Source organism: Zootermopsis nevadensis, unplaced genomic scaffold (genome assembly GCF_977971745.1).
Source record: "Zootermopsis nevadensis isolate Lab colony 2312 unplaced genomic scaffold, Znev_1.0 Znev_ptg000010l, whole genome shotgun sequence".
Classification (NCBI taxonomy): domain Eukaryota; kingdom Metazoa; phylum Arthropoda; class Insecta; order Blattodea; family Termopsidae; genus Zootermopsis; species Zootermopsis nevadensis.
The window spans coordinates 21,497,845-21,511,936 of NW_028259142.1; the positions used below are offsets into that span (position 1 = coordinate 21,497,845).

General features: G+C 37.9%; 1 protein-coding gene across 8 annotated transcripts in view; it reads left to right on the forward strand.

The window, feature by feature from the left end:
* The window catches only part of msn (serine/threonine-protein kinase msn), a 50,558-nt gene that overhangs the window by 16,475 nt on the left and 19,991 nt on the right, over positions 1 to 14,092 (forward strand). For 5 of the 8 annotated variants that reach the window (XM_087346831.1, XM_087346827.1, XM_087346829.1 and 2 more), the window contains 6 exons: positions 848 to 1,116; positions 1,945 to 2,012; positions 3,111 to 3,199; positions 6,329 to 7,252; positions 11,563 to 11,670; positions 12,334 to 12,390. In XM_087346831.1, the coding sequence (XP_087202957.1) occupies positions 848 to 1,116; positions 1,945 to 2,012; positions 3,111 to 3,199; positions 6,329 to 7,252; positions 11,563 to 11,670; positions 12,334 to 12,390 (1,515 nt within the window). The remainder of the gene's footprint in view (positions 1 to 847; positions 1,117 to 1,944; positions 2,013 to 3,110; positions 3,200 to 6,328; positions 7,253 to 11,562; positions 11,671 to 12,333; positions 12,391 to 14,092) is intronic. The other 3 variants (XM_087346828.1, XM_087346832.1, XM_087346835.1) reach the window with 3 other exon arrangements.

Genomic DNA, 14,092 nt, shown 5'->3' on the forward strand with positions numbered 1-14,092 from the left:
AAATTTTATGCCGGGATTTCTTAATACATTTTCAGTCTCTCTCTTTTAAACGTATGAACCATCTTATGTATGTAAATATCTATGCATGTTAAAGTATATTGCATAAGAAACCATATTTCATCACATTATCCACTTCATTTTGTAATTCATGCCCCTCAGTTTTTCACTGTGAATGTAAGAAAAAATGGTTTACAGTACCGTATGTTTTGTGCAGTCAGTTCTTACGTGTGAAAAATAACGTAAGTGAAAGGTGTTGTCACAGTTATGAAAGAATCAGCAGCAGATATAAAATCTGCAGAGAGTAACACAAGCGAGAAGATGTTTCTGGCACAGTTTGGCAAGATTCATTCACTTTCGTGTGCCATGTGTCATGTGATCTGCATTCGGAATTTGCACGTGAAGCAATGTGCTGCCACAAGGCATGATGAGTGTAACACAAATATTGTGATCTGAAATTGAGGAACTTGTTAGTTGATTTGGCGATTAAGGTTTTACTTAATTGAAAACATAATTGTGGAACTTAGAATGGAAGATGTTTTTACATTGTATGCAGAAAATAACATTGTACTTACGGATATGAAGTATTCACAGGAATTTATCTGGTGATTGCCATGTGAGAAAAGAGTTAACATCATCCAACTCTTTCCTCACACATTTGGTCACCCAAGAAGACCGAATTGCATTATCAGCATTTCAGTGAACTGTTCTTTAAGGAATTTTTCTTGGAACTTGAAGTGGCTTTGATTTTGCTTATCAGTAGTGTTCTGTAACTTGTTCCTGATTTGTTTGTGTTGATGTTAGTATAGACATGCTCAGCATTGTAATGGTTTGCATTGTAATGCCCCAGGATTTGGACATGCTGGCTGCTCAGCTGAATGAATTGGGCGTTGCCCAGCCAGAGGCGCCATCCCGGTCACGGCAAAATGGAAAGTCTTCGTTGTCGGCTGTTGGAGGAAGTTCATCGCACAGTGCCCTCCCGGCACCACCCTCTTCCCTTCCGCAGTCCACGTCTTCTATCCTGGATGCAGCTGTCGAGTCAGATTCAGATGAAGGGGAAGATGGTATAGGCGTTCGCAATGATGGTACCCTGTTGGCTAGTGACCCCCCGAAACCACTGTAAGTGATTACGTTCACATGCATTGCTAATCTAGGCCACTTAACTTACCACAATTTTCTGGGAATAAGCTGCCTCTTCTGTCACTTAATACATTTACATAACCAGTATAACAGTGATTTCATTGCTGATAAAAATTTTAATGAAGCACCAGAACCAGTTCTGTCTGTAGTCTTTTGTGTCTGACTTTATTGATTGTTATTTGGAAGTATTTGATATTCATACAATTTAGAAACTGCCCCAGCAGTGGTGAGGTAAATAAATGTTTAAAGCATGTTGCTTATGTAACAGAATTTGTCAGTTTATCTTAAAAACTTGAAAAATAAAAACGTGTACTATTTGGTATATATCAATCTCGTGGCCGGCAGCAGTGGCCACACGGTCTGAGGCAGGGACCTCGTGCTCCTGGCCGCTGGGACTTTGGGTTCAAGTCCCACTCAAGGCATGGATGTTTGTCCGCATCCATTCTCTTCCAGTCTGATGGATAAAGACTGGCCACGGAAGGCAAGGCGAAACCACCGTGATATCTTCGCAAGAAACAATCCCAAAATGGGGTTGCAAACCAATCCTAGGATTGTTAACCAAAAAAAATCAATCTCTTTGCTAGCTGACACTGGAAGGTTCAGTTAAAATGGTTATTTTAATACAAATGTAAGTTGGAGTTTCTCATCTATTGAAGTGTTTTCATAATGACTCCATGTGCCTTATACTAATTAAAATGTCTGAGCCTTATTAATACAAGTTTTTCTTTTCCTGCCTTCCCTCTTCTCGGCCATTTTCCGTCTGTCCCATTCATTCTTTTCTCTTTGTCTCGACTTTTGTTGCTGCAGTCCCGAACTTTCTCCTTACAGGCCGCTGGATGCTTCTCACACGCCCCAGACAATGGTAATTCATGAAGGTGAGTTGATTTTCATTTTGTTTTGCAAAGTAAAACTTTTCTGTAAAGAAGTACTGTGTTATGGGAATTTTGTTACTTAGTTCAGTCATTTAAGAGTCTGGATCTTTAAAGCTCCTTGCTGTATGTTTGATTAGAAATATATAGCACCAGTTTTGATATTTTAGGGATAAAATATCAGCACTTCATGATCCAAGTAATTGTCATATAGAATAGAATTATTTAAAAGAACTGCTACAATTTATAATTATAATGTTTTATTTGCAGCAGTACCAGAAATGAAGGTGCATGTATATACAGTGCCTATTTCTTGTGAAAATTGCTTCACGTAGACTGACGAAGGCGAAGTATTATTTCTTGTGTCAGGGTGAAACATTTGACTAACGAGTTTCCTATTGAGAATGGTTTAAAACAGAGATGCTTTTATCACCAATGTTCTACAGTTATGCCTTATATTACACCATTGAGAAGATCCTACAAAATGAAAAGGATTGGAATTGAAAGGGATGTATCAGCGTCTGTTCCGTCCTGATGATAATTTATTTGGTGAAAACATGTGTGTCACAAAAAGAAACTGTGGAAGCTGTATTAGATGCTAGAGAGGAAAGTTGGTCTTGAAGTAAATGCAGAGAAAATGAAGTGCATGTTTGTTTCTCATCTCTTTAACCTCTTCAGTAGTGCCCCCCCCCCTCCCCCGCAGGATAGTCTTACCTCTCTGGTAACTCGTCTAGAAGGAAGAAGATAATTTCTCTCAGTCGTGTGCCTGTCTTGTTCTCCAGTGATATGGGAAGAAAAAATAGGTTTCTTGGTTGAGCCTTAAACCCCCCGCCCCCTCCCCCAGGTGGTAAAGACGTCGTTATGAATAATATTCTACAACTCCTCACTGTTTACAGTACAACACATTTTGTTCTGAAACTCATTCCACTATCAGCTTTATTGCTGGTAGGACAGGCTTCCGTGCTGCATTGTAACATATTGGCTCCACCCAAATCACAGCAGCAGTACTTCAAAGTCAAGGGAATTATAATTAATTCTTTCCACACAGTGTCGTGTGATTTTTGTTGGGTTGTGTGAACTTTGTATCTGACTGTTCACAAACAGGTCCTTCATCAAGTGGAGCCCCGAACAGGCCTCTTCCTCCTACGCCAGATGAGGAAGAGAGCGGGGACAGAACCCTTGTGATGAAGAGGGTAAGTAATGGGACATGTTATGCGTTCCGTCTTGCTGGCAGGAAGTAGCAGGACAAGGCTTAATATTAACTTTGGGTCCCGCTCCCACCCAAAGCAAGTATAAGTGGCACAGTTCAGTATTTTTTTATCTTTATTTATTTTGTTGGCTGTCAGTAGCAGCTAAAGACAGATCTCCCACCTGCAAATGTAGATGTGGGGAAATAAATGTTACAAATCGCTGTGTTTCAAAGGGTATAGAGGGAGACGTACTCTGTTAGATCCAGTAGACCATTTGAACACTTACTAAGGCCCACTACTATGAACATGAATTGTTCTGGATAATGGTTGTACTCCCAAAATTCATTATTCAGAAATATTTTAACAAAATTGTAAAATGTAATTTGTGTACTCCATCCTGAAATCAAATTGACTGTTATTCTGTCCCCACAAATTTGGCGTGCTTTTTCATTTAAAATGTGTAAATAGCAACACCACTCTCCTTTTTTTTTTTTTAACTGTCACTGTCTGAATTCAGTAAACTTTGTTCCAAATCACATGCATTCAAACTTTTCTTCATGCTGCTAGTAGCCTTTCAGGTTGGGAATTTATGCGTAGTTTATTTATTGGTGTTTCAAGAAAGTCTTGCATTCAATGTGTGAAAGAAAGCATTCACAATGCAATTCTTTTCTTCTTTGGGATGAATAAACGGCATCATAGTAGGATTTGAGTGAGTACGAAGATGGCTGTCTTCTGGGTTGTAGCACTGTATAGTCTGGTAGAAGTTCAGCAATGTTTCAGAGGTCCTTGCTGCCTCCATCATAAGGGCGATGAGTAGGCATCATACCAGGCTAGTAAGGATCAAGCCATGCAAAATATCCCCAAAGTTCAAAATGTTACCAGTGTTCTATGGGATTGGAAGTGTGTCGATTGTAAATTGTGGTTAGCGCACCACTTATTCAATGTTATAGTGACAGGAAACTTGACTGTGTGGTAGCCGTTATCTACCAGAGGACTTACATCATGCAGGTGGGAAATGTGTCGGTACTTCTGTTTTTTTCTCTCCAGGTTTTGCGAGGTAGGGTCTATTGCAGGGGTATGTAATTTTAGAATGAATTTTATTTAGGTTCCAATTAAAATCATTCACTCTGTCTGAATTTTTATTTTCAGATGGTATTTCACTGTGCATAGTGTATTGTTCCCTTTGTATTTGTGTGCAATGTAGCAAACCCAATTATTTTTATAACAGAAGAAACTAAAATATATATATACTCACTATTATAACAGGCATACTTCTGCTAATACCATGTTTAATTTCCTAAAACCTGCAGAAAGTTTTTCCATGAAGCATTGGAAATTTTTCCTTCAAGACAACCATAAACTAGTTCACCAAATGTTCACCATTACGTCCAGGTTTCAGGTGTGGCCTGTACCTGTACTAAACATAATTGATAAGCTGTTCTACCTGTTTCTCTCCCCCCACCCCGTGAACCCAATTTTAGGATGGCTTGCTGTTCCAATGGGCCCAGTTTCTTAAGGCAAATATTTTGAAACAACTAATAATTTTCTTCCTTTTGAAGACCTAGCAAAGCCATTCAAATACTTCAGATAAAGAATTGGCATGACTGATATTTAGATGTAGCCCTGTTTCATATTTGTTTTTTGTGTTTAGGTACTTTAGATGTGGAATGCAGTCTGTTTAAAAAATTGTGTGTTTGTCATTTCTTGTTTTTCTGCTGAAACGTGTGAAATCTTAAAGCTCATTGTGCTTGTTCATAGATTAAGACTCAGATATAAAGTGCTTTGAAGTGCATGCAACCTTATTCAGTCAATCAGGTTATAACATCTTGAATTCAGTGTTGCTATTGTACATTGGAATGCAGTACACATATGCACTGCAAACTTAAGTGTGTAGAGGTACAGAAGAGTTTCTGCACTTGATATTTGGAGCTGCACTTTCTATAAAGTAGTGAAATTTTATTAGAATTATTGAGCAGGAAAAATGACAATTTTATGCCTAAAATATGATCAGTGTGGCCGCATAGTTCAAAATTATGGTCTGTGTTATGCTTTTTAATGTAATGAAAATTACCTGAAGTTAGGAATGGGGCCAACTCCCAAATTTGAGTGTGTATCAAATTCACATCAGACAGTGGACAGTGCCCAACATAATATTGGTATAATAAATCGGCCATTTTCGCAGATGATGATCATAACAACAAAGGTATTTATCATGAATAGGCATATGCATATAATTTGACTGAAGTTCTGAATGTTTCTCAAATGCGATGATAAGAAATGTGAGAGAATGTCAGATGATGCATCAAATCTTGCAGGCCATTGTCAATTAAAAGTATTTTAAAAAATGTAATGTGAAAGATAATTGTAATTCTGAAGTTTGTACCCATGCCCAGTTTTTAATTATCTTTCTGCCTGTTTACATCGGCTAGCATTTGTTACTTTTAAATTGTCTCTGCCGCATCCCTTTCATTTTTTGCCACACTTATACAGTTTTGAGTGGGTGCATGTGCAGTGGGCAGTAGAGTAATGTGTCAGTATGGTGCTTATACGGCGAACAATGCGTTACCCTTTCATCATTAATTTGGTGCATTTTGGTTTATTTGGTTAAAAACTCACATGAGTCCAGATGGTTTTGGTTTAATTTTGTCTTCATTACTACTTTTGGTGTGGAGAGATTAAAATGCAGTCACGTTTATCCTTAATTTTAATAGCCAGTAGTCTTACGTGCTTGGGTAAATGGTTGGTATTGGAGCCAGATCATGTGCCTCATCCCTTCGGTTTGTCGTTGGTGGACAGGTTACTCGCTCTAGTGTTCTTATATTGTCCAGAAATGTTCCTTGCCCTTCGTAAGTATCGTGCATTAACTTCTCATGGTATTGGCTCAGTGATTCACTTGGGTATTAATGTACTTTATAAGCTTCACTCTTTATTAATATGGTCTCTGTGATTTTTAACCAAAGTTCATAGCTTCAGCACCTTGTCTTGTTGTAAATATAGTTAGGTAACCACTCTTCATTTTTTAAAAGTATAATAGTAAGTTTAGTTAACATAGGTTAGTTGTCATATTATTTTCATGTTACTTAATTTCCACTTTGGATTTATGTTATCATTGTGATTCCCATATGGACGAAGCAGAAAGAAGCCTCGGCACGATTGCAACAGCAGAACCGGCATTCAGAACTCGATGAACAGTTGCTACTTAAGGATTGGGACTTTGCTCGGTTCTTCCAAGGTTTCAATGAGCGCTTGGACAAAATGAAGTTGGAAACAAATAATTCTGAAGCAAGTGAAAAGAGTGGAAGTCCAGTGAAAATGCAGCAATGCAGTGGTAACAATCAGGATGTTAGTGCCAACAAAAAGAGTAGTGCAACATCTGCTGAGAAAAAGAATCAGCAAAATCATGGGATTGGACCCACTAAAAAAATTTGTTCCACAGCAGCAGAACAGAAGGGTGTCATTCCCCATCATCGGCGAAATGAATCGGATTCAAGGATAAGTGGACCTTATGGTGGTTTCAGGCGAGAGAACTCTGATTTCTTTCCAGCATCTTCCAGGCATTCAGCTGTGTTACTGGAATCAAAGAATAATTCAGGTTCTGGAGGTGGGGGTGGTGGTGGTGGCGGTCTCCTGTTCTCAGGAAATGGGCGTCGTGGTTCAGACATTGCTGGTGGAGTATCTGCACTGTCAGGCCTGAATATCCTTGCTGGTGGTAAAAAGGGAGGGAGTAGTTCAGGTACCAAGAATGGAGAACCCATCCTCACGGATTTCAGTCTGAACAAAGCTGCCAATGAACATGCTTCGGCTATTGTGGACCATCCTGTCAGGCCACGTAGGGAGAAAACAGAGGGGGACATTGTTCTGCTCAGGAATCGGCAGGAGCTTCGAGACGAACTGCAGGCGAGGCGACTGGATGTGGAGCAGAGGTTCTCTCGGGAAGCCGAGCGCGCGCAGAGACGTAACAGCCGCCCACTTGTGGACGTGGGAAGCAGCAGTAATGTTGCCTCTGAGTTTGGTGGTGCAGGTACAGGAGGGAGGGAAGATTACGGCCTGCGACAGGTTAGTGCGGTCAAGTTGAGACGAGAGGTTGTGATGTCGCATTGGTTGAGACAAGTAATAGACAGATGAGGAGAAGGCATGCCAGTTTTGGTACATCTAACGTAGGTTTACATATGTTGCTACTTCTGACTCTATTCCTCTTTGACTATCACCAGAATTAGTTTCTGTATCACTTGCTTGAATACTTTTATTGTAGTTTACACAGTATACCCACAAGTGTATTATTTTAAAACATTTCACTCATACATACAATTTAGTAATGTTGTAAGTATCTGTCTAAGTCTTGGCATCATATTTTATGAGCCAGCCAGCAACCTATCTTTCAACTATGTTTCCAGCCATTATAGGATTGATGGAACAATGGAAATACAGCGTGTAAATTGTTTTATCAAAGCCTCCCATCTTAGGAATAGACTTCATATTTTTAGAACTTTTAAATTGGTTGCTACAGTACCACAATATAAAACATATTTTTCCAAATTTTTTTAAAAGTATATTCCCTGATGTAACTTTTTATGGCAATATTTTGAAATGCTGATTTTAAGAGAGTAACCTCTCACAGCTGTCATTCAGTGCTTGGAGAATTGCAGTCTGGCGGGTGGAAAATAATTATGTAGTATATCCAAATTTGTGTGCTGCTGTTCTTACCGTGTGTCATTTGTGTGATTTGCAAAACCAAACTAACTCTTTTACTGCTTGCGAGAAAAGCATGGAATGAAAACCTCCAACTTTACAAACAATTTCTTCATCTTCTTTGATTGCATTCTGTGATGCTGAAAATGAACTTCATGCATACGAAAGAGGTTACATTGTGTGAGAATGTGTACTAACCTAAAGTGGAAAGAAGGGTGAAATGTGTCTTGAGAACTATATTCTGGAAGCTGCAGACAGAATCATGAACATACTGTTTATGCGTCGTCATACGGCTCACCTTCTGTGGCACCTTCTAAGCACTTCTTCTGCAGAGAATACAGTAGAATTGGGCACTGTATATTTTTGTCAAATGCTTGACTCATCTTTTCTGAAAATGAATGTACATGCTTTGTGCACTACCCAGCTTACCATGGAAGACTTACCCACAGCTTTTAAAGCAAGAGAACTGGGTTGAATTGAGGTTACTAGATGCATGAAGAGATCTGAAATGTATGGTTTTTTAAATACGTACTCTGATATTAGTAATAAATGTAACAATTTCCTCAGTCAAATTGAATGACACCGTTGCACAGCGTGCCAAACTAAGACAGATACCGGAGACTTCGCTGCATGGACGATGGAGAATCTGAAGATATTGTTGAGTTACATGAGCAAGCGGAACAGAGTCGGCAACATATATGTTCCAGCAAACTTAGTTCAAAGAAGAATGCAGCATGCAACATTTTCAAAAATTCCCGTAGTGACAGCTTTTAACGATTGAAGGAAGTCAGCATGTGAGGCTCCGTCATCATTTCACACCCTGTTGAGCATGGAGGAAGCAAAATGTGCCATCAGCAACTGGGGCCTATTCCACTTTTGACTTTTTTGTTATCGTGTTTGTCTGGTTTGTTTTTACTGACCTGTTTCCTTTTTCCTTCTTCTCTTTTTATAACATTGTTTGAAAGTTTCATATGTGACTAAACATAATATTTTGCAAATGTTTGATGCTTTTGAATTATTTTGCAGGCTTCTCTGCATAAACAGACGTAGATGTGGCCAGTTTGTGATCTTGCATTTTGCCATTACAGTAATGTCAGTAAATGTGATGTGGGTCGGGATGCTCCTTTGCTGTTAGCTTGTATTTGTGTGTGACTGTACTGATGCTCTGTGATGTAGGTGGATGCTGTAAATGTGTTTGTTAGACTGTCCTGTTTAGTTTTTGGAGGCCAGCGGCTTGCAGTGTAAATTAGCTCATCACAACTTACTGCTTTGGCAGTGTATGAAGTGGTTTGCCTCTTTCATAAGATCCCAATTTTCAGTCTTTGCCAACTTATTTAATATAATATTTTCGTATATTTATAATGATTATAATTTTTGTTATGGTCATGTCATGTATAGAAAGTTGAACATGGTAAGTAAACTGTAACTGTAACCTCACTGCAGATCTTTGATCATTAGTACATTCATTTTAATGTGATGGTTGGTTTATGAATTCAAGTCAGTGTTGAGGTTAGCAGCTGTTGTATGTCTATAAATTCTTGTCACACATGTTTCGTCATGCTGGATTTGTGTAGAGTATTGGTGATATTAGTTGAAACATTTGAGATGCATCCACATTAAGAGTTGGCTTGGGGGGTCTTTATAGCTTTGAGCTTATGTTGTTTGTCCTTACAGCAATCCCTTATCAACTGCAGAAGTTAGGTAAGATGAAGGGGATTAGGGGATCATGACCAACGTTAAATTGCCTGTTTCTTCACTGATGACAAAACACGTAACAGCTTGTTTAGAAATAGTACATCATATTAATAATATAAAAGATGGCATTGCAGTGGTGATCTAGAACAGTGGAATTCAACATGGGGTACGCGAAGAATCTTATGGGTACGTGAAATTTAAAAAAAAAAATATTTATTTGTGATAAACACTGAATAATCAGTAATGTAATTTATTTAATTTATTTTAGATGTATATTATATACTTTGTATAACTTGAATTATACACCAACAACTTTGGGGGTACAAAGTTGAAGAGAAATTATATATGGGGGTACGCGAACAAAAAAGGTTGAATACCACTGATCTAGAAGATAGAAAACTGGTTTTAGATACTATTACAGCCCTGTCCCCAGCAATTGCGGGTCTGTAGGTGTAGAAAGAAGCCCCCTGCACATGTTGGAAGCTGTGAATATGTGAAACCAGATATTGCAGTTGGCAGAACTTAACGTGCATTAAAAACCACAGGCGCTTAAGTCTGTGGCTGGTGAGGGGTTGCTTATATTCTCGTCATCTCATTGCCTTGCTTGCTTTCACTCCAGCTGTTTATTGCTTTATTTTGCTTATTTGATTTATCGTGATGTTGATGTAGGAGATGGTAATGTGTTCTATATCATTTTTTAACTTCTTAATATTTTCGAAAGCATAGAAGTAACATGTGGGTATATTTATGTTGCTTAATGCTGTGCTGTAATACATATTTTTGACAGCATGCATGTTTGCTCAGTGTATTTCAGATATTGCTGCTCGTTTTCACAGCATGTTATCTAACTTAGTTCTTGCTTAATTTGCTTTTTGTCATTTTGGCACCAAGTGGAAGGTTTTGCTATTCTGTTTTACAAAATTTGAAGCCTCTTTAGAATAAAGTAATTATCTACTTTACTAATGATTCTTAACCATATGTCATATTCATGTTTCCGCAAAATTAAAACCTGGTCCTGTTTTTATATTTCTGTGTAAGATTCCACAGTTAAATTGCTTTGTTGTTTATTTTTGTTTGCTTGGTTTATTACTGTAAGTCTCTGCTTTAATTTTGCAGTTAATAAAGACTGATGGGTTGTAAGGACAGCTTTTGAAAAGATCAGACCTCCGCTGTACTAAAATGCGTATCAATTGCGAGCTTTTTCACACAATTTCGTTATGATATAATTTATTTTGTGGTGGACTCAGTAAGGTATGTGTATTCTTGTAGTGATATTTCTCCTTGTTATATAAGTTTTTCAACAAAAGGTGAAACCACAAAATTTCCCCCACCATCCCAAATTATGATAGCTGAGTAACACCACCAACTTTAAAATATGCATCAGGTGGGAATTTTTATATTTTTCCATGAAAAGTAAGTATTGTCTGCCTGTAGTTGTTTACAAGAATTTAATGCCTCTCAGTTTTCTTTAGACTCACTGCCGTGAAAACCTCAGCTCCTATATACCAGTTAATAATTGATTAATAATAATAATAATTAATAATAATTAATTAATTAATCAGTTTGAAGCTTTGCTTAGGTTCATAACTGTTGCCTTCTGTCCACCTTTCATCATTCGCCTTTTCCAGTTGCTGGCCCATTAAAGTCTTGTGCTATCCCTGCTGCTTGAAGAGGCTGATGGGTCTTATTTTATATTGAATTGGTTTATTCATCAGTGCTTTTATTTCCCTCATTTATTGTCATTTAACTTTCATGCTCTGTCATTTTCATTGTACTAGAATATAGAGTTTTAAGTTCATTGTGCTAGCTTCTTTTATTTATGTCGGTGAAATTTGAAGCCTTTCTTTGTATTTGAAAGTGTGTGATACATTTAAATTTTTGAAACTGTTCCAATTTTTTTGGTGACTGAACGAGGTTAGCAAGTTATTTGGGGCATGAGAACGTTTTAGTATACATAAAGTGTAACTTTACTGTTGTGGCAGAATCGTGAGGACCGACGTGGCGACTTCCATCGCATGGACTCGTCACCAGGCCAGCTTGGGACTCCTGGATCCCGCACAAGCTCAGTTTTGCCTGACTTACTTACGCAGGCAAGTTTTATGAACTGCATTATTGCTGTTATGTTTTTACCTTTCCCATACATGTTAAATATTGACACATTAACATCCCATTTCATGCTCACATTCAAAACAAGTACACAGCTCTTCATAAAAAACATAACTTTTGAACTGATTGTATATTTTAATTTTTAAAGCCAAAATGTAATAGAATGCCCAAGGAATATTTGATACACATTCTTTGCATGAAATGCATGGGGAGAATGCGTTGTCCAACCATCCGTCAGTCCAGTTGATTCTACTGAAGAACCACTGGACGGATTGGGATAAAAATTAATAGGAGGTTGTGCCATTCTGTATGACCTCATTGACAGTTACTGAGCTGGTCAAGAAATTTTTGGGTATTTTGGAACCTCGGGGTTCTTCACCATGTTTACAAGAGCCCATCTTTGATCCACAATTCAGTGTAGTGTATATATATATATATATTAATATGTCTCTAAAAAATGCACATGTTCTGTACAGGCTATTTTGTTTAATGTGTTGAATAATGCAGTGAACAGTTGAATCAGTAACTGGTGATTCATTGCAGCTAGACACAGGCTATATTTTGAGTTCGCTGAGCCGTTGTTGAAATATTGAGTGTAAAGAATGACTGCACAGGTCATATTCTGATATTTTGTTGTCTCTTTACAGACTGCCTCAAGTCCAGGTACCCCAAACCAGAGACAGGACAAATCTACCAGTGAAGAGGTAAGACTCGTTTCTTGAAACTAACTCGACAGACTCTGTGATGTGGCTGTAGATTATGTGGTTGTTAATTTACAGAATGTTTGTCGCGTAATTAGTATGAATGACATTTTTAGAGTTGAGTTTGCTGCTCGCTACGAGTGACTGGATGCCATTGTACTGACAGTTAATATTAAATGTAAAAGTGTAATGACAACCATTCGGCTGAAGGTGAGTATAGAGCCAGCTTCAGATATGTCATGCATACTAAATATACCTCAAACTATTGAAAGTGTCCAATATGATTACATTGTGAGGTTATGAGTTATAGTCGACACTTACTCCTTCAGCGATCTATGAAGGTGTTTAGTGTCTGTATTGTAAATGTATTAGGATTGGTGAGGGTAAATTCTCAACTCTCTTTTAATGTGCCACTAATTGTTTTATATTTGGTTTGGATAATAATTGTGGTGGGAAAGCACAGGGAAGTTTCAGCACTGATATATTAACAAAGTTTATTCCTCGTGGTTTTATTTGAGACAGGAATGAGTTCTGTTTTATTGAGATGTATTTTCGGATTGTTTCTAAGTAACAGTGTAAAATATTTTTTTCTGTCAGAAGTATTTACATCTTTCTTGATGCTTGCAAATTACTTACGTTTATAATAATGCGGAAGAAATGTTTTGCTCTTTATAATCATAGGTACAAGAAAAACATTTGTGCACTGTCTTATGTTGTACCTGATTTAGGAATGATGCACTAGGGTACTGGTTCAGAGCATGAATTCTTGTCTGTTTGATGAAACGTAAAATATTAAGTTGAAGAGAGAAGTGAATTAACTGATTAGTTTTGTTCCTGTGCATTTTGTCCAATTTGTGAATCTAAGTATGGCCGAATTAATTGCGGCACGTTTTTCTGAAGCGAAAGCAGATGATAAATTGTATGTGCATGCTCTCATGTCACTTTCCATTAAATTTGATCAGACAAAGATAACCACGCTACATCCCAGTGAGTAGAGTGCCATCTCCTCACTTAGAGATGTGTGTTTGTAGGGGGCAGAGCAGCGCTGGTGAGAACGCGTCAATACGAAGGGTAGCACTACAGGGGGATATAAAAAGGACTTGGATGTTAATATTATGTAGCAGATGCACATATGCATACTTTTCATGTGCTTTTTTTGTTTGATTGCTCAGAGTTTGATTTTTGTGCAATTTTGCTTGCATGTTTCATTGCAAGATGTTATGCTTTATTGAATGGTACCGTCCATGTTACTTTTATTCTTTCTGAAGTACATTGTGTACCTTAAGATATATTGCATAAACACGTCACTAGATTTGAAATGCTTTTCCAGCACAGTCAAGATGTGATGTTCTTGGATTCTGGTACTGGAATGTGTACTATTTGTTTCATGTGTCTTCTTGCATATAACACAGCTGCAAGATCAGTGAACTTACATGTTGTATTTTGTTGCATTTACCCTTCATCGTCTTAATACAGTTGCCATGCAAGCTTTCACATCAAATTTTTTTTCTTTCTTAAAATGTTTGTGTTATGGCTGCAGAAAACAGAACCTCTTGGCATGAACTGAGCTACAAAATCCACACTCATCGACCATATAAAGTGTGAGTTGGAGCGATTGCTCATTGGTTCCAGAAATCTATAGACGCTAGAAGCACTGGTCAGTCATGACTAAGAAGCTTAGTGAAAGAGTGGCAGGATATTTAAC